We start from the raw sequence: 19,883 nt of genomic DNA on the forward strand, positions 1-19,883 counted from the left end.
GATGCAACATCTGGATGAAGCCCAGACGACTTGCATGCCGAGACTCATCTCTGCAGATCCGCTCCTCACCGGATTAAGAGATGTGGAATTGATTAGCGTTCCCATAAATCAAACGAGCAGACGTCTGGCAGTGGACGGAGACGCTTCCCTCCTTTGGTTTTATAACTAATCACTTATTTCCTCTCATTCCACACAAAAGACAGAAGGATCTCATGTTTTTTTTCCTGATTTGGCTCAGTGGACGTGGTCTTGATGAGATGTTCAGGTGGTTTTCCGCTAGATCGTCTTCACTGTGCAGAAGGCACAGGTCCAGCTTTTTGCATGAAGACTTTTGCCCAGTTTGTCGTGTGTGTGTATGTATGTATGTGTGTGTGTGTGTGTGTGTGTGTGTGTGTGTGTGTGTGTGTGTGTGTTGTGGGGGTATCTCTCCTGTAGCTGCTGCGGCTGAATTGGCAGCTCTCATGCACCACAGGATCATCCTGGATAGATGCTGTTATTTATGCAGCGTGTCTAAACCGATCATCCTGACACAGATTTATGTAAACACAGCAGTTCCTTGGCATATAAGGTTCACACACACACACACACACACACACACACACACACACACACACACACACACACACACACACACACACACACACAGCTAAAGGTATTATTTGGCTCTCCTGGGCGCACTGCATAAAACACACAAAACACATTTTGTGTTGCTTCAAAGTGAGTCAGCAGCGGGTCAGAGAGGAACCGACACAGAGGAGAGTTAAGAAAGTTCTTCTCGCCGACGTTGGAGTCAATATTTGTTTAAAAGACAAGCGGACAAAACCACAGCGCTCACATGTTGACAATGGGCTTTCATGACTAAACCAGATTTCCATGACTTTCTGTTCTGGTTGTAATTTATTTAAACACATCGGGCAGAAACGTCCCAAATGTCAAATCTCATTTTCATGCAGATGACACAGTGATATATTGTTGTGGCTCCATTATTGCTGAGGCTCTTGGCAACAGACACGTTGCTTTCAACCTTGTGGAAAATCAGCTCATTGAACTGAAACTCGTCTTGATGCCGCCAAAACCAAACTGTTGATATTTTCCAACGGCAGGAACGAGCCTGTGTCTCAGCGTGAATGAACGTCATGAACACATGAATACAACACTTGTACACCTTTTTTTCAAGCACTTTTCCAGGCCTGGAAACAACCATTTCATTAACCAAACTCCATGACTGTTCCAGGTTTTCATGACCGCGTGAAGCCTGCAACCAAAACACAGAAAATAAAGCACAACCAGACAGTTTATATGAAATATTTTATTTATTCTTTTTTTTTTGGTTTGTTTTTATAAAATTCTTTTACAAAATTGTGATTTGTCATCCTCCCCTCCTCCTCCTCCATCTCTCCATCATAATCTCTATAAAATGAGTTCTGCGGTTCCAGAAGAGGCAGAAGGAAGCAGAGAGTCAGTCTGATAAATACTGTGTGTGATTGAATGTTGTGTGTTTCACGTGTGACAACTGGGGAGGTAAAGAAATACAAGGCAGTGTGTGTAGAAACAAAACAAACGTAGTTCCTACAACAGAAAAAGGCAGGAATGTATGTCGGTGATACGTCTTTAGTGGCGCTCCAGTGTTGAACTAAATCATTTAGTGGAGCCGTTGTGTTACTGGATGTCGACAACGAACACAATAAAACCCACCGGATGAAAACAAGGAGCTGTTTCTGGCACACGGCAGATGGAGAGAGGGGGAAACAACTAATAGGTGTATTTCTTCTGAAGGCACATCAATGTATAACCCCCCGCCCTCTGAAACCACACAAAGGAGAAGAGATAAAGAAAAACAACGTAATCTAAAAATATTGCACCGAGTTCATGTCTGAAATGTGAATCTGCTCACGAGCAGATTCAGCCGTCTCCATTCGTAATACGAGGATTGTTTATTTGCCATCGAGCTGTGAAAACACCTCTCTCTCTCACACAGTTGCTCTTTTCTCACTCGTCTCTCTCTCTCGCACAGACGGGAAATGTTTTGGGGGGAATTCCCGGCGTTGCTCGCCTCGACAAACATAAAAAAAACAAATGATTTTATTGGCACATATTGTGGTGAAGGTTACAGGAAGACGCCCTTTAGCAAAAACCATTTATCTCAGAGAAACTGAGGGTGAAGCGACCGGGCACGCGACTAGCTAGCTAAGCACTAGCTCGTTAGCTAGCTGAGCACTAGCTAGCTTGCTAGCGCTCACCGGGGATACTTCATTATCCCGCCGGTGAAGACGCGCTGGGACGCAGAGACACGGGCGACTCGATATGACGCACGAGGACAAGAAGTTAAATGAAGAGCGATTGTTAATCTGAACACTTTGAAATAGTTTTAAAAGCTTCTGAGAGAACTTTCAGCGACGTGAACGCATCTGCAGAAAGTAGATTGAGAAGTTGAAACGTTGACCTTCAGGAATGAGAACCGAACCTTTAAAGACTTTCACTTCCTGGTTTCACTCTTTGATAATCTGAACCTCAGAGATGCAAATTGGCACAAATTGAAAAAAGGGAACGAGTATTTACGTCGAGGGAAAATGTCAGAAAGGAAAAGACTTAATGGAGTTTTTTTGTAGTTTCCTCGTGTCTTTTAACATGATCACAACGTGCCAATCTGGAGATGTTTCTTCACAAGAGGAGACGATACAGCCGTCTGCTCGTCACGAGGCCAACGCTGAACCTTTGAAGCATCGAGCGCTGGCTCCTCCCACTAACCCGCCGTGGACGACGTGCACGGCGTCCACGGCGTCCACGGCGGGAAGACAACGACCTTTGCCCCAAACAGACCCGTTCCCTAGTTCCTGTGGGATCCTCTGGCCGGCACATTATTCTAGAAGTCGTCTCAGGACTTCTTGCTCGAATTGAGAGAAGTCGTGTGAATAAAAATGTCAGAATGGCGCGTGAAGGATTGTTAACTTTGTCAAATTGAATACAAATTAAATTTTGCTTTCAGCGACGGGGAGCGATGCGAACGCCGACCAGAAGAATTCACCCGGAGCTTCATCGTGCCATCGACGACGAAGCCGATCGTGAGAAAAGCACCAAAACACACAGAAAGCAGCGAGAGCGAGGCGCTCGGGACTTTCCCTCAAAGCGCCGTGAGATGAACCGGAGGCACTGTGAACAAACCAGCGATGGAAACGTCCTCTCTGCGGCCGCCTCCACCTGCTGCTTCTGTTTCAATGCAGACGGCACAGCGACGTGCAGCCGTCCATCCAAGAAACACACCTCAGAGCAGTGTTGTCATCATGGTCATCAGTAATGTTCAGCCCGTGAGAGACGACCTCTGTGCAGCGAGCGCAGGAACAATACGGGTGTTTCTTCCACTGCGGGGACTCACAGCAGCGAGCTGTGGGGTTTGTCCCAACGCCGGGACGTTGAGCGTTCCCATCGGTGGGACCGCTGCGCTCGGCTCGGAGAAAACGGACACACCGGATCGTCTGTGGAGGTTTCCTCGTGTCCGCATGTGTCCCGAACCCCCCTTTGCGTCTGGGTCTTGGGGTCTTCGTCAGAAGGTTATAGTCTCTCGATGTCCCTGTACTTCTTGCGCAGGATGGACACCTGGTCCTTGAACAGCACCGGGTCCAGCCTCATCTGGGAGTGGACCAGCGGCATGGTGCCAAACCAGCTGGCAAACTTGTTCATGCAGGTCTGGCGCTGGGCGAAGTGGTCCGGGTCGGCCCAGCGAGACGCCCGAGAGCTCTGAGGGGAAAGAGAGAGAACAGATAAAAAAAAATGAATAATGCATCAACAATTATTCTGACCTTTCAGAGGGTGTCGTTAAATATTCATGAGTTTATTTAAATTGAAGAGCATATTGCAAGAAAGAAGCATTTAAATTTAAATTCACAATTGACTGATGATCGGGTTTAGCGGCTAACGCTGTTAGCGGTTTGAGCGGGTGACGAGTCTACGATGACCACGATGAAGACGCAGCAACATTACGGCGTGAGAGAGAGAAGAAGCAGCTCGCTGGATTTCACATCCTCCTAAAAGTGAAGGAAGTGACAGCTGCTGCTTCTTATCCACGTGCAAGAATGTGCCTCCAAACAGTGTTCATCCGTCAGCTGATTCTCGTGAACCACAGCGTCAGAGACACGAGGAAAAAGCTCTGCGTTGTCTCTCTTTTAACAATCACGCCGACACTTCTTCTGCCTCCAGGCCAGAATCTAAAGTGAACTCGCTTCACAGGATTAACATGTTGTGTGTGCCTCACCTGTCCCATCATGGTCTCCTTGTATTGTTTCTTCTGGGTGACCTTGATGGGCGGTAGTTTAGACACAGAGGACACCAGGAAGTTCATCAGGATGTCCTCGCAGTTGGACATCTGGTCCACCATGCTCCTCAGGCTGGCCGGCAGGTAGCTGGTGTACAGGTAGTGGTAGTACCTGAAGAGAGAGGACGTTGCGTCAGCGCTGGACTTCAAGCGCAGACGAAGCGACGCGCTAAAGAAAGGAGCTCAGTACTTGTGGTAGATGGCGGCGCCGGTCAGCACCATGGAGTAGTCGTTGGTCCACTTGGAGGTGTAGCCCCAGCGCTCCTTGCTGGCGTCCCAGAAGTGGCTGCGGGCCGGATAACCCACGATGCGGTCGGGGAAGCTCAGCCACACCGTGAAGGCAAAGTCCACCTGGAGACACACGACGACAGGATGAAACCACCTCCAGGACGACTTGTGGAGCCCATGTCTGGACCAGAGGTCACACACACATGGAGACCAGAGGGTTTTCATGACTTTAACCACACGTTCATATATATATATATATATATATATATATATATATATATATATATATATATATATATATATATATATATATATATATATATATATATATTAAAAAAAACGTAGTCTGACCTCTGTGGTGGAGAGCACGGTGTCCTCGTCCAGACTCAGCACGGCGTCGGTGGGGATGGTGTCGTACGGCAGGAAGCGACTGCTTATCACCTGGAAGAGACGAGCAACACACAGACGCTCAAGCAAAAAAATGACTATTCCATAATATATATAATAAAATATGAAAGGCAGGACGGTTCGAGGGTTTAAATGTAGAATCTATGAAGGTCTTTAAACCACATTAATGTAACGTATCCTCATTTTGAACTGAAGGCTTCCGGTGTTAAACGTGAAAAATGGCGACTCGGTGAAGTGTACGGCTTTGTTTGTTTGTTTGTTTGTTTGTTTGTTTGTTTGTTACCTTGCTCTCTCCTTCTATAACAATGACAGGAACGGAGGTGACGGGCCAGCGGTGCCGGGCAGGAAGAGGTTTGTCACAGTTCCACAGAACGATCACCTGCACAAGGAAAAGAGGGAGAAATGGGTCGAGTCATCTGCATGCCGCGTTCACCCGGTGAGGTCTACGTTAAAGCTGCTAAAGACGTCTCGTGTCTGGCTTATAAATAAATACATCTACAGATCAAAACCCCACAATAAAGCCTCGTGTTTAGACGTCTCTTTCTACTGCAGAACTATTTTCAGAAGCTGTCACACGCCTACAGCTCCGTGACAGCGACAAACTGCATCGCTGTTAATGTTTTAAAGAACTGAGCGCGCTGCCGCCTCCATGCTGCCGTGCAGTTTCACATCCAGGAGGAAGAAGAAAGAATCCTCATTTATGTTGAGTCTGCAAAAATAAGCAGGGTTGTACATATTTACACAGAAAAGCAAGCTGCTGCTTCAGCAACACGAGGGACTTTGACGTTAAAATTCAGACAACCATCACTGTTCGTGTCTTAAAACGGCTTTTTGTGTAGGAAGTAACTTAAAGTTTGAATTAAAATGAACGAGTTTGATGTTTGACAGTTTGTTTTGGTTTCAAGCAAACACCTTTAAAGTGATAAACCTGAAAAACAACAGAAACAAACAGACCTTTTTATATATATTTTATAGCTCCGCCCACTTTTCATTCCCTTTAACATCTTAAAACTCTGCGTTCCTCATCAGATAAAATGTCTCCATGCTGTTATTCATGGAGCATCCACTTCACAGGCCAAGCAGGAGCCGAGTGAGCGGCGTCGTGCGGTGACTCGTTACCTGAGCGCAGTGCTGGGATTTGGCCACAGAGACCAGCAGCTTCATGACCGGCTGCGACTGGGAGACCAGCGGGCTCACCACGTGCACGATGGCCGTGAACCTGGTGTACGGCTTCACCCCTGAAAACGGACCGGGACACACAAAAAACAGAGTAACTAAAGTTCATTTATTTTACACTCATCACAGGCAAAAGGTCACTGAAGCGATGGAGCAAAGTTCAGAGCCGTCGGGTAAGAACTGAATGTCCTCAACCCGACGCCCTTCTGGTGACACGCTGACGTCACCGAGGTCGTTTTGGCTTCACGCTCAAATTCAGGGTTCATACACATGTTGACCGATGGATGCTTGACTTTAAACCAAACGTTCATGACTTTAAACCAAGTGTTCATGACTTTAAACCAAGTGTTCATGACTTTAGACCAAGTGTTCATGACTTTAGACCAAGTGTTCATGACTTTAGACCAAACGTTCATGACTTTAGACCAAACGTTCATGACTTTAGACCAAACGTTCATGACTTTAAACCAAACGTTCTTGACTTTAAACCAAACGTTCATGACTTTAAACCAAACGTTCATGACTTTAAACCAAACGTTCATGACTTTAAACCAAACGTTCATGACTTTAAACCAAACGTTCATGACTTTAAACCAAACGTTCATGACTTTAAACCAAACGTTCATGACTTTAAACCAAACGTTCATGACTTTAAACCAAACGTTCATGACTTTAAACCAAGTGTTCATGACTTTAAACCAAGTGTTCATGACTTTAAACCAAACGTTCATGACTTTAAACCAAACGTTCATGACTTTAAACCAAACGTTCATGACTTTAAACCAAACGTTCTTGACTTTAAACCAAACGTTCTTGACTTTAAACCAAACGTTCTTGACTTTAAAACCACATTTTGATGACTCTTAACCACATTTCGTGGAAATAACCGTTTTAAAACTCCATGACTTTTCCAGGTTTCCCATGCCCGTCTGAACTCTGCATATTTAACCGGCTTTTTATCTGTAATTAACGCCTCTTTTACCGCGTTAAAGCGTCTCTTCGTGCGTAGTTTCCTTGACACACACAGAGGAACTGAACACGTCTCATTAGGCTCGTTAAGGAAGAAAAGGTGACAGGTAACAGAATCCCCGATGTCGCCAACAAGCCGCTCCGTTTCTGGCCAATTAACACGAGTATGAACGCAGCACGGCAGGTGTAATCACTGAGCGTGGTCGTTAGCGATTAGCACGCGCAGGACTCGTGATGAACTGACCCAGCTTGGCGTAGTAGAAGGGGAAGTCTCCCAGGTACGTGGAGTACTGAGGCAAGGTGAAGAGGCCTCCGGGCAGACTGTTCCACATCAGGTTGCTCCTGGAGGTTTGCTGCAGCACTCGGTCCTGGAGGATCTGCACAGACCAGATTCAAATGAATGTTTTCCAAACAGGAGAGATTTGGTAAATATCAAATCAGCGGACTCACAATGCTCTTTGTTCCCGTGTGAAGAAGAAAAACCACAAACAACAATTACATCGTCTTCTAGCTGTTTGTGAAGCGAGAGCAGATCCTCAAACAAACACACCTGCAGACGAGAAACGAGGCTTCTCCTGATGCCTCCACGTCGCGTGGACCGAATGAAAGAATAGAAACAACGCTAACGTCGCTTCAGATGTTTCCAGCCTCAACCAAATATATACGTTTAATTCTTTAACGTAACATCAAAGACAACGCGTCCCTTTGCACCGCAGACAGCTTCACTTTGAAAAACTATTTTTAGGCTCTTTTCCTCTAAACTACACTTCAGTGTGTGTCTCTGCAGCCACTAGGGCTGTTTGATAATGTTGTGTTATAATAAAAGAGGATAATGTGAGTTGTGTGTTCAGATGTGTAGTTATCAGTCTATAAGTAGCTGGTTATGAGTAAATAAAGAAGTGATTTATACAGTTTTTATAGTAATATCTCCACAGTTTATCAGTGCGTTCTTTAAAGCGTCTTGTCTGTAACGACCTGAAAGCAACGGACGCCTCAGCGCCTCGCTCTCCGACGTGTTAGCAGCCGGGTTAAGACGCCGCGAGCGTAAACAGATCGAAGATCGGCTTCTTCGGGGTTGTAACTTCACCCGACCGACAGACGAGTCGCAGCACTTCCTCCCTCTGGGGACGAGGCCTCTGTAACACTATCTGAGAACATCAACTAATGGGGCGACAACACGGCTACACAACTGAAAAAAACAGCAGTACTTTTCCTGTTTGTTTTAGTCTCACACTTATCAAACTAAACAACCGTCAGATAAAAGCCTCGGCTCTCATTCTGGCGGCCTGAAGGCCTTCAGGGTCCACTGCTGGCCGAGGCCGGTGGATATGAAGATGCCCAAAAGCGTGACTGTGAATGTGAAACATCCTCTCTTCCTTCATCCTTTTACACTCCTCCCGGCTCTCGTCTTTGCTTGTTTGTAACTCCAACCGCGGTGAGATAGCTGCTACTCAGCAGAGAGGACTAGAGATGGATGAACTCCGACAGGAAAAAACTACTGACGCGATCGATGGCCCCGCCGCAGCGAGAAAACACCTGAAATACATTTCAGCAGCGTTGGAGACGATGTGAACCGCCTGGCGCCGGTTCGTTGTGGGAATCACGACCGCAACGACAGTCTGCACAAAAACACAAAGTCGGTGCAGAGCCAATAACGCGAGGAGACCGCCGCCGGATTTGTATTCGTGTGCAATCGAGCAGAAGTTGCTTTCACGCAGCTGGAAACAGCAGAATCACAGCGGCAACATCTGACACTTTCTAAATGACTGGATGCAACACAAACAAAACAGATGGCACTGTAGTGAAGTGCGTTAAGCATGCAATGAGTGCGTGTACGTGTGTGTGTACCTCCAGTGTGGTCAGCACGATCTTCTCCACAGAGTTGAAATACGCCTCCCAGAGGAACTGGGTCTGGTGTCTGAGGGACAGGATCTTGTCCTGGTGGATGGCGCGCACCGTCGAGGGGATCTGAGAGCCACGAGGAGGACATGTGAGCACGACCGAACAAAAACAAAAAGATGGAAGTCTTGGAGAATTACACCGAGTGTTGCAGCGAAACGCAACGTCGGCAGAAAGAAGTGCACGTTGGGCCTCAAAAGGCTCAGTTGGCATAGACAGTGAACCTGTGATCCAGCCTCCAGGAGCTTCAGGCGACATAGGGACAAATACACAAATCAGGACCGAACGTGGTGCAAAAGTCGACGCAAATTGGTATAAAACAAGTAAAGAACATCTGTAGTTAATCTGAGATGAAGCCTGATAAGCTCCTGCGGTCACAAACATTGTTATCCTCGAGAAATCGATGCCACCGCAGTGCACAGATTTTCCTTTTGTGTTGTTGTTGCAGTGTGAACTAACACTCTGAAGTAACACAACTGCAGCGTCCGCCGTCAGCTGGTGTTGTACCGACCTGCAACAGCAGCCGTTCGTCTCCAATCACGGCCGCCGTGTTCCAGTCGATGATCTCTGAGAATGGCAGCTCCCAGCCGTTACTCAGCATCACCGGCACACAGGCTGCCTGCAAGAGTGATACACAACATCAGACACACACACACACACACACACACACACACACACTAGACTGTGTTCACGATGGTATCGTGGTGCGAGGTAAAAACCGCAAACACACAGCAGCAAGAAAGAGTGCTTGAGTAAATAAAGAGTTGGAGGAGTCTGATGAACGCTTCTGTGACGTCGGTCTGAACATGTTTATATGCAAAGAGAAGAAAGTTGGATGTTTCTACACAGGCAGCAAAATAAAGACCTGAGCATGATGCTCAGCTCACACATGACCGTTTCCCAAAGCATTGAATCAAGAAACTAAACCAAGAGATGCAAAATATCCTCCAAAATATTCCACTAACAACAGAACTGCTGCAGCACCTTGATGACTAGTGTCATAATAAAGATATATACCTTTATGTTCATTGCAGTGGAAAGGAAGAAACACTTCAAAAACACACTTTAACCTTTGACCCTGCGTCTGAAAGATCAATCACACGGGAGTGTGTTTCCATGTTTGTGAATGAAATCATTTCTAGCGGGTAATCACAAATGTTTGTGCTTTAAATGTAAGCGTGTACGTCTGTGCATGTGTTGAATAGTGCAGCGTCCTGCCCGGACTACCGGCCTACCGGCCCGATAATCTGTTAAGCGGGGTACCATACAGCGATTGGCCTTGGTCCCACACACACACACACACACACACACACACACACACTCCCTAATCTCCTCGGTGTCATCAGCAGCAATCTGCTGAAACGCCGCCGTGCTTCCTCTTGTCTCAGAGCAATCCAGAGCTCCTGCAGCTCAGCGCTCTGCCAGAGCATCACATCACCGCTTCCTGTCCGGCTGCTGGAATACCGGCTTGAGCCGATTGTGACCAATAACGGCATCACCCCCCCCCCCCCCCTTCCCCAAGGCTTCCCAGTGGTGCGATTAGCTCGCCGTTGCAGTCACAGAAAGAGTCGCCGCTCATCTTTTCCCCCAGTCGTAAACACAAAAGACATCATTCTTGTTTCTACTCGCTCAAACGTCTCCCTCTCTTCCCGGACCGCTCCTGTGTCGTCCAGAGACTCGACACGAACATAACTCATGGAAAACAACGACAGACAGAAAGAGCCATTCACGACGCTTCTCACTCCTTTTCGCCGATGTCAATCAACTTAATCCTGCAAACTTCCACGATCGAAAGTCCACATGAAAACAGAGACCAGCACATCCTCGTGGTGTAGTCGTATGACATTTCATGACATCATCGACCTGCATTGCATTGGGATTTACCGACTAATATAACAACCTTTGTTTATATTAATAACCTGAGAGGTCCGTATGCCCCTACAATGTGTGAAACTGTTCATTAGACCCATTCTATACCTAGAACTATGGTATGAACCTGAAGCACTAAAGGAGCTTCAACACCAGCGTGCACATGTTCATCACCTCCTTAACAAAGGATCTCCTGTGGTATCCAATCAGAAACTTGTGCATTTCTTCTTGGACCATTTTAGGTTTCCTTGAAAGAGGAAACGACACGATCATCACATGCAACTGTCCTCAATGCTGCAGCTTAAATGTACAAATGATTTAACTTTTTGAAGTGATTTGGCAGATTGAGTGAATGAGGCATTAAGATGGACGGGCTTAATACATCACGAGCTATCATGGCCCCTTCGCTGAAGACGCTACCAGCGTGTTAATTGGTATCATTTCCAAAAAGACAGTGAAGAAATTGAAAAGTTAGAAAACACCGAGAGGAAACATGGCGGCAGTGCAGACGCCGAGTCAGAGGCAGCTGAATCAACACTGGCTGAGCTCGTCACCAGAATGAATGGTGGTGGGAGAGAGAGCGCTTTACTGGGAGGAGCACAGAACATCACTTTTCCATTTACCACACCACTGATTAATGGCTTTATTGTCTGGTAACGAGCTCGACGTCGAGCTCAGCTGCGCCGGACAGACGCGTCATCAGAGCTGAAGGATCTACGCGGGGGTCCACCTTTGATTCTGGGGTTAATTTGGCGACTCCTTCAAAGTGCTTGTGACAGACGAGACAGGAACAGAACATTTATAAAACAGCGAGCGCCACTGACCTGCAACGCCTCCAGGAAGCGGAAAGAGCCGAGCCGCCGTCCTCGAGGAACCAGACAGAAGGTGGAGTTGTAGAGCATCTCTCTGTAGTCGTACCTGTGGGACGACGGCAGAGCAGACGTCAGGAACCAGAGCGCCACACGGACCGAAAGACGGGTTCAGACCTTCTGATGAAGGGATTTCAAGACTTTAAGGCAAATGTTCATGAGCACACATTGTGTGCTCCAGTGAGCCAGTAGAAACTCCAATAGAAACTCCAATAGAAACTCCAATAGAAACTCCTGTCTCATTCAGCAGCGAATTCTTTTGCTGTTGAGCGTTTTTTTTCCAATTTTTTTGAGAGTCTTTTTGCAGTCAGATAATTTACTTAAACAAGAGATTTGCTCGCTTGATAAAGACACAAATTACCTTCTAAAAAAACCTCAACCTGTAACTTTTGGGATTGAGAGCACTTCATTTTTTTTGGAGCAATTTTTTTTTTCAGGATTTTTTTTGAGAGCAATTTTCCTTTGGAGCTTTTTTTGAGAGTGTTTTTTTAGGTACATTTTTTAAATTGAGAGCAGAGATTTGGAGATGATTTACTTACAGACCAGAAACTTTCAGGTAAAATAGACACAAACCTTCCTTCATACTTCATGCGCTTGTTTATGGAATAATTACAAGGTGATGGTTTGTGTACGCTTGCGTGTGCGCCTCAGGCGAGTTTCCTAAACGTTTCTTTGATTGTGTTTTCAGTTCCGTGTGTTTGTCGGCAGGCGTACACAACAACACAGGGATGTTGCATCACGAAGTGAAAGTATGACACTTTAACGCTGTGCTTCATGTGCATTGAAGGAAACACCTTGAAGCCATTTGAACTTTTTCTCCTCAATTTCCATTTTTGGAGCGATAAAGAGAAGCTTCATCTTATTCCCAGTATTTTAGGGACTACTGCGCACACACAATCCAGTAAATTTACTCTATAAAACACCACTTTCTCCGTGTGGAGGCAGCGTATCGCTGCTGGAACTCAGAGACCAACCAGGCAAACACATCTCATGCAAAGTGTGCAGATTGCTCTAACGTTCAGCTCAGTGGACGTCGGGCCTGACACCGATATATTCTGAGGGGAATAATTGAGTGACATCCGACCACATCCCATCGTTTCATACGCTCTCATTCTGTGCACGGCGAGTTGTCATCGGCACCATGAATCACATTAACCGTTAAGACACAAACCCCCCAAAGTTGTGCGTTGTCTTGCTCTCCTGCAGTGCGGTGGGGGTCAGAAATGAGCGCAATGTTAAATCAACTTTGGTGATTATGCAACATCTTTCTGGATAATCCGCTTTGGACTACACATACCATTAACAGTTAACAGCCACTATGGGGAGTTTAGAGAAGATTAAAACCATTAAAAGCTACAATTAAGCTGGATGCCATCTACAGTAACACACTGTCACGTCTCCATTATGCACGAGCACACAGAAGTAGAGAATAGGAGCAGCAGATGTCTGTCTGCTGTGAAACAATCTGATTCACCGGGTCTGACTATCATGAAACATGACGTACAAATAATCCAGCCAGAGGAACTTAATAACTGACCCCCTTTTTCCAGGCCTATAAAAACTAAAGTGTAGGTTCATATCTGGGCCCGGCTGGGTGTAAATCTCCCATCCCTCCAGCCATCCATCCCGTCTCCTGTGCAGACTCAGAACAGACCAGATGTTGCTCTCCCTGCATACCTGCATTCTCCACCAGTCTTCCAGATGGCTGCCTGTGGGGAGGAGTCGTCTCAGTGTGCTTACCGCATGCGTCAGACATGTTAAGCATGAGCGTTTAGAAAATATCAGCTCCGTAAACCCCCCCCCCCCCCGTGCATTTTTCTGTTTTTTTAAAGTGCACATGCATGTGCGGTAGATGTTCAACAGACCGGACTCATTATCCAGACAGGATGGATGTCAGCGAGGAGGAGTTAGTCATACCTGCATGTCACAGCAATGTCAGTAATTAACTCCACACGCAGGAGGTGATCCTGCCGCCTCGCGGTCCGACCCTCCTGCAACATGCAGACGGCTCACAGCAGCAGATTCCTCATCTCTGAATAAACACCACTGAGCTTCCACTCGTCTTCTCTTTGCCACCACATACTGTACATAAGAGGATGAACGCTGTAATGAAGCTTACTAAAATAAGTATTTAGGATATTATCAATACTGCAGGACTAATATACTGACCAACAACAGGCAGAACACCTTAACCTGAAAATACAAATGGTTAATATACCTGTACTCCATTCAGATTACCTCCTCAACCACGAGGCCCATTTGAATGACTAAGAGGAGGTGTGTGTGTGTGTGTGTGTCTATATATATATATATATATATATATATATATATATATATATATATATATATATATATATATATATATATATATATATATATATATAGCAAGAAAATTATAGTATAGAGTATATGTGCAAAGTTTGGCTTCGATTGAGTTAAGTATTTTTAATAATTTATAATCCAGCATTATATTAAAATTATATTTGCCCTTAAAATACAATTGTATTTTTTGTAAAAAGCACAGGTCAACATATCCAAATCTGTTTAAATGTGTTATCTGGATGATCCTATTGAGAAGAAGAAATTGTAAATAATCAAAACTAAGCTGCACAACAAGGAGTCGCACTGTGGAGCCGCACAACACAGAACGCATGTGGGCGCGTTCGCTGAAGAGGTCACCTCAGCCAACTGTTCAGACACACACACACACACACACACACACACACACACACACACACACACACACACACACACACACACACACACACACACTCTAAGAAACTACCATCTCTTCGACATGATAGTTCTTTCACATGAGTCTGTTTTTTTGTCGTTCCGGTGTAATGAAGACGAGATCAAAGCAACACTTCATCACAACACTATTTGTGTGTCGATGAGTCAGCGCTCGTTACCTAAAGAGTTCTTGAGGAACACGCTGTTTCCTTCACGGCCAACAGGGAATCAATAGACGGCCAAAAAAAGGGATTAAATCTTTCATGAATTGAAGTCGATGGAGGGCAAATTTAACAACAAAATGATAAACACTGATCTACTTCTACACCACATCTAGTATCAATAATTAATCTGTCTTTCATGGTGCATGTGAACATTTTCTAGGTCTGTTTTTGGGGAAAAGATGCCGGGCTGTGAAATGTATGTTTAAATAAATGTTGTTTGTTTTGTCTTTTTTGTCCCCAGTGTCTATGAGTGTCTTGAAAAGCGCTTTATAAGTTTTAATTATTAGTATTATTAATGCTCTGGGAGATGGAGCCATGTCAGTACATGCAAATACACAAGACAAATCAAAAGGTAGTTTACGACTATTGCAGAACAGGAACACAGTATGATTCACTGAAAGAGAGAACGAAGGATGACGGGAAGAGAGATGGGTCAAAAGAAGAAGAGAAGATCAACCAGTCTCCTAGCAACAAGGACGGATGGTGTGAAAAAGAACTGCATCGCTCCGTCAAGAGCCGAGGAGACGCACAACAGCACAGTGTTGTGTCTCATAACCTGCGTGGACCACACACACACACACACACACACACACACACACACACACACACACACACACACACACACAGTAGAGATGACAGCGATCAGAGGCATTGCTTCAGTGGCAAGTCGACAAAGTCACAAAGCGCCCGGACGGCCTGCTGCCCTGAAACGTCTCTGAAACGTCTCTGAAACGTCTCTGAAACGTCTCTGAAACATCTCTGAAACATCTCTGAAACATCTCTGAAACGTCTCTGAAACGTCTCTGAAACATCTGGCGTCTCTGCTGTGGATTCATCTGGTTTACGGCTCAGAGTGTGCGTTATGACGCACAAAAGAAATCATTTCATTTCGATGAAACAGGAGGAAATGTTGTATCATAGCATGTTTAAAATGAAGAAGGCAAAGTTAGCTGCTACAAAGAGGGAAGGACTGCACGCATGATTTATATGGCTGTGATTCAACTTTTCAACTTTTAACTTTTTTAACTGATCGACTGTCCTGATTCCTGACAGGCAAAGTAAATTAATATAAGATATGGAAACGGCAGTTCCTTGACTTTCTATGAATTTGACAAAAACCCAAATAAGAAGAATCGTAAATTTCATGTCGACAAATTCCTCGTATGAAACGAACGTGATAACAAATGATTTCTGATTCTGATGATGAGGTTGAAGACACTGAAATAGTTTTAAAACAAACCATCCAACATCTTCAGTCCGATAGCGACGAGCTTTGATCAACACCAGGTGTTAAATTAAGTATCTGTGTGCTTCAATGTGTGAAGGAAACATCCGGCTCTTAAACATTGCTTTCCTACCTTAGAAAAACTAAATGAATAATTACATAAAAATATAAATGTACTGAATTGTTTTGCATCAAAAAATAATGATAATAAATACCCGATTCAGATATTTGAGTCTGTATCTGTGCAGCTTAGTTGCAATTCAACACACATGACATCATACTCTAAGCTGGACTAATTAATTGGAAAAGTTAAAATACCCCCCCCCCCCCCACCCGCCAATCATCATCAAGGGATTAACCTCTTGGAAAGCTCAGCGTGGCTTAATGTATTGCATGTGATGGACAAACTGTCCAAAGTGGGGCTCAAATAGATGAATGAAAGAAATGTTCACTTTCATAAAAGAGAAAACGCCTGAAATCTTTCCAAAAGTTCACCGTGTCGCCGTCATCGGTCACAAGAAGAATCCTTAACAACCGGAATTCCCAGAAGAGGAACTTCCAGCTCGTTCCCTCGTCCTTCTCATCTCCTCTTCCTCCTCCTCCTCTTCCACATCTGAGCCTGACGGGCAGTCGGCTGCTGCCAGGACTCTTAACTCAAGCCAGAGGAATTTCCATCCTGGAAAGGCAGCGAGTGAAAGTGACTGTCATCAAGTGAGAGAAGGAAAAGAACAAAAACAACGCACACAACAACAGCCGTTTGACAATCGCACGCTGTATTCAAGCCCCCACACAGCCAGAGCCACCCATGGCAGGAATGTCACACACACACACACACACACCCACACACACACCCACACACACACACACAAAGCCTCAGTTTGATCTCGACACTCAGAGTGACTTCAATAGCTGGAGACGCTGCCGGGGCTCTTCTCCGGCTGCTTTCCTTTCCGCCTGACAAGACGCACCAAGAGGTAGACATGAGCAACACGTAGTGACGGCGCCCAACGAGGGAACGCCAGCGCGCCCTTTTATTCATGCACACAGAAAAGCAGCAACACGACCACAAAAGAAAAACATCCCCGTTCCGCAAGACTTGCATTGGACCTCTTATGCCAGAAAAAAAACATAATGTTGGTTTTGAGGCCTCAAGTTCTGCATCTTAACCATCGGCAGCAGGTTTTTTTGCAGCCGGTGAAGAGACCTGTCAATCACGAGTGGCCACGCCGTCAGTGATGTATGCACCCTGCTGTAAGGGTACGTGACTCTACATGAACATCATGCTGCTCTGAAGAAGGCTTTGAAAGGACTTCTACACAATCAGACTTCTTTTCCCAACCGGAGGAGTCGCCCCCTGAAGGCCAGTGAAGAGATTGCAGCTTTTTAAAGCACTCCACCGTCACTTTTCAGAACCGGAGGCTGCCGCCGATTAAAAATCAACACACACGCAGTTTTTCCAAGCATGAGGGCAATCATTACAGGACGGTTTGATCTCCACGAGGCGATCAAATGGCTGCTTGAGATGTGGGGTTAATGTTCACCCCCGCACTCGTTTTCCAGCCGGGGTAATTATCCATCAAGATGAATATTGGAAAGCAGACTGGAGAAGAAAGACCTCTGGTTCAGTCATCAACAGCAAGAAAAACCCCCCATAGAGAATCTTAGAGTTGTCTCTGTATGTGTGAATTCCCACAATGCAATGCAGTTAACACCGTGTAACTTTAAAAGAGAGGCCAGACAATTTAGTGGACAGAAGAACTATGAAGAGTCACTTACTCGCCCGGAGAGATGGAGCTTAAAATACTCCGCTGGCCTCAGGACGGGGAATGAGAGATTGACGAGACGCTGTGTGACTGAGATTCACGGCACTATCTTTTACTTAATGACGTAGTTAATCTTGACTGTTTTACCTCCGGCTGTGATAGATGAGCAACTTTTTTTTACAGCGATGGAGCGAGATAACGTTGCCTCGAGCGTGAACGGGGACGCAACGGTGCAAAGGCAGCAGAGCTGAAGGAAAAATAGTTTTAATTGATAAAAATTTAAAAAAACTAGACTTGATTACACAAACTGAGTTGTGTCATGACACCTGGAGGCTGAATGATTATAATAATCATTCTGTTTAAACTTTAATGTCATCATTTGTGTCCCTGAATGTAAACGGACATTGCACTCTAAGGGGGTTAAGTCTCGACATGCTACGAAGGAATGTTCTCCCTTTTTGATGAAGCATGAACCACAAAGTACGACAGCAATCAGCATCATAGTTATTCATGACTAATGAGAAAATATACTTAATTGTCTGAATAAAAAAAAGCATCAGTAAAATCAGAGGCAGTTTAAAGTGGAGATGATTCCTTCATCTTTCTGAACCCTACTTGTAAAAATGAGTAGATAAGTGCACTTAAAGACAGGGTAGGCGATTTTGATGAACTAGCAAGAGTGCACTAGTTTTTAGAAATTATTCAACAGAAAGAAATCGTAATCCTTCAAGTGGAAGTAGCAACATTAGCTCCATAAATTGCTAAATCCAGCCAGAAAGCTTCCACGTCTGCCACTTCAGGTCTTCACGCAAAAAAAAGTTATTTCTTATTTCTAGTCTTGCAACAGCTTTAAATACTGAATTGTTGTCTCTTCTTTTTGTTATTCATAGTAGTGGAAAGAGAGATTTATCAAACACAACAAAAAAAACATTTCTGAAGAAGATTACCAACTTTTGAGCGTGCAGGGCGGTTACACTTTATAAGAAAAGAGCCAACATCGCTGACTAATGAGGTTTAAAGAGCAAACTACCTGCTCCCCCCACTGGAGAGAAGATGATATTAATACTAATAGGACCTTTTGAAAAACAAAGCATTTGCTTTTTTCCTCGAGGCACCTTTGGCTCACCCCTCTTCCTCTGGTTAATGAGTTCAAAGACAGCTTTATAAAACATTTACAGACACACAGAGGGGGTTTCAAGCGCTACCATAGTTCTACATGACCCCAGGTTAATTCACATAATTACTAGGCTTTGAATCTTCTATCACACTTCTTTTTCTTGTTCCCTTCTTCTGTATCCATCCATCTTAAGCCCTCTCGCACCAGCAGAACCAAAGGGCAAAAAAAACCTTTTCATCTCTTCAAATATCCCTCAAAATGGAGTCATACACCGCCCTCGAGTTACAGTAAGCCCAAAACACTGACCAAACAAACACACACAGGTTTATCAACATCCATGCATCCAGAAACGTTTGAGCCATAAAAAGAGCCGCTGGATTCCCCCTGAATCCTGAAGGAGTTTGGAGGAAGCCGCCCACATCTCTAATCAGCTATCCATCAGCGTGATGAGGTTGATGAGGGACGCTTTGAAGTGCTCTCTCTGGATATCAAAAAACCAGAACAAGGGAGTGTTGGAGATAATGAAATGACTGCCGCTAATGGAACGGCCATTAGCGCGGGAATGTCAACACGGACTTGTAAAAAGAAGTCAGGCAACATAAAAGATGTCGGACAGGCGAGATTCGGATCACACTAGTTTCCCCTCTTCTGCAAATACTTGGAAATGACTGTGACGTCACTGCATTTCCAACCCGGACATTTGGGACGGAGTATTATGGTGTAGCCTTGAGGGGAAATACATTTCTTTCAAATTTCTTGGTTAACCACCAACAGCATGGATCAATGAATGAATGAAAGAGTGTCTCAACCTAACAAGGTGAAGGTTGAGCAGATTCATCTGAGCCGGAGAGATAGGAGGCGAGCCGCATGAGGGAAGAGATGCGAGGACGGGAGGAGGCAGATACAGCGATGGAGAGGACCGAGGGATTGAATGACACAGGAGCTGGAGAGTGAGGCCGAGGGTGAAACGGGAAAACGAGCGATGCCACGGAATGAACGCAAAGTGGAAACAGGAGAATAACACGAGGCTGAGGGGGGTTGTACACAGACGGGAATGAAATCAGCAAAATTAGGAACAAAGCAGTGGATGAAAT

The 19,883-nt window shown here is 45.1% G+C and overlaps 2 protein-coding genes across 2 annotated transcripts in view; both read right to left on the reverse strand.

Moving 5' to 3' along the window:
• LOC137799537 (CUB and sushi domain-containing protein 3-like) overlaps positions 1-19,883 on the reverse strand; it is a gene marked incomplete at its 5' end in the record, with an annotated part of 388,544 nt that overhangs the window by 320,947 nt on the left and 47,714 nt on the right. The window lies entirely within an intron of this gene.
• The window catches only part of LOC137799549 (exostosin-1b-like), a 31,675-nt gene continuing 13,123 nt past the window's right edge, over positions 1,332-19,883 (reverse strand). Inside the window, exons 2-11 of the mRNA XM_068596345.1 lie at positions 11,683-11,776; positions 9,501-9,608; positions 8,939-9,058; positions 7,335-7,467; positions 6,065-6,183; positions 5,229-5,324; positions 4,889-4,978; positions 4,500-4,660; positions 4,250-4,421; positions 1,332-3,735 (exon numbers count right to left, since the gene is read on the reverse strand). Coding sequence (XP_068452446.1) covers positions 3,550-3,735; positions 4,250-4,421; positions 4,500-4,660; positions 4,889-4,978; positions 5,229-5,324; positions 6,065-6,183; positions 7,335-7,467; positions 8,939-9,058; positions 9,501-9,608; positions 11,683-11,776 — 1,279 coding nt within the window. The 3' untranslated portion in view covers positions 1,332-3,549. The remainder of the gene's footprint in view (positions 3,736-4,249; positions 4,422-4,499; positions 4,661-4,888; positions 4,979-5,228; positions 5,325-6,064; positions 6,184-7,334; positions 7,468-8,938; positions 9,059-9,500; positions 9,609-11,682; positions 11,777-19,883) is intronic.

This window comes from Clinocottus analis, unplaced genomic scaffold, assembly GCF_023055335.1.
Source record: "Clinocottus analis isolate CAN_PGR_092001 unplaced genomic scaffold, fCliAna1.0.p SCAF_36, whole genome shotgun sequence".
NCBI classification, from domain to species: domain Eukaryota; kingdom Metazoa; phylum Chordata; class Actinopteri; order Perciformes; family Cottidae; genus Clinocottus; species Clinocottus analis.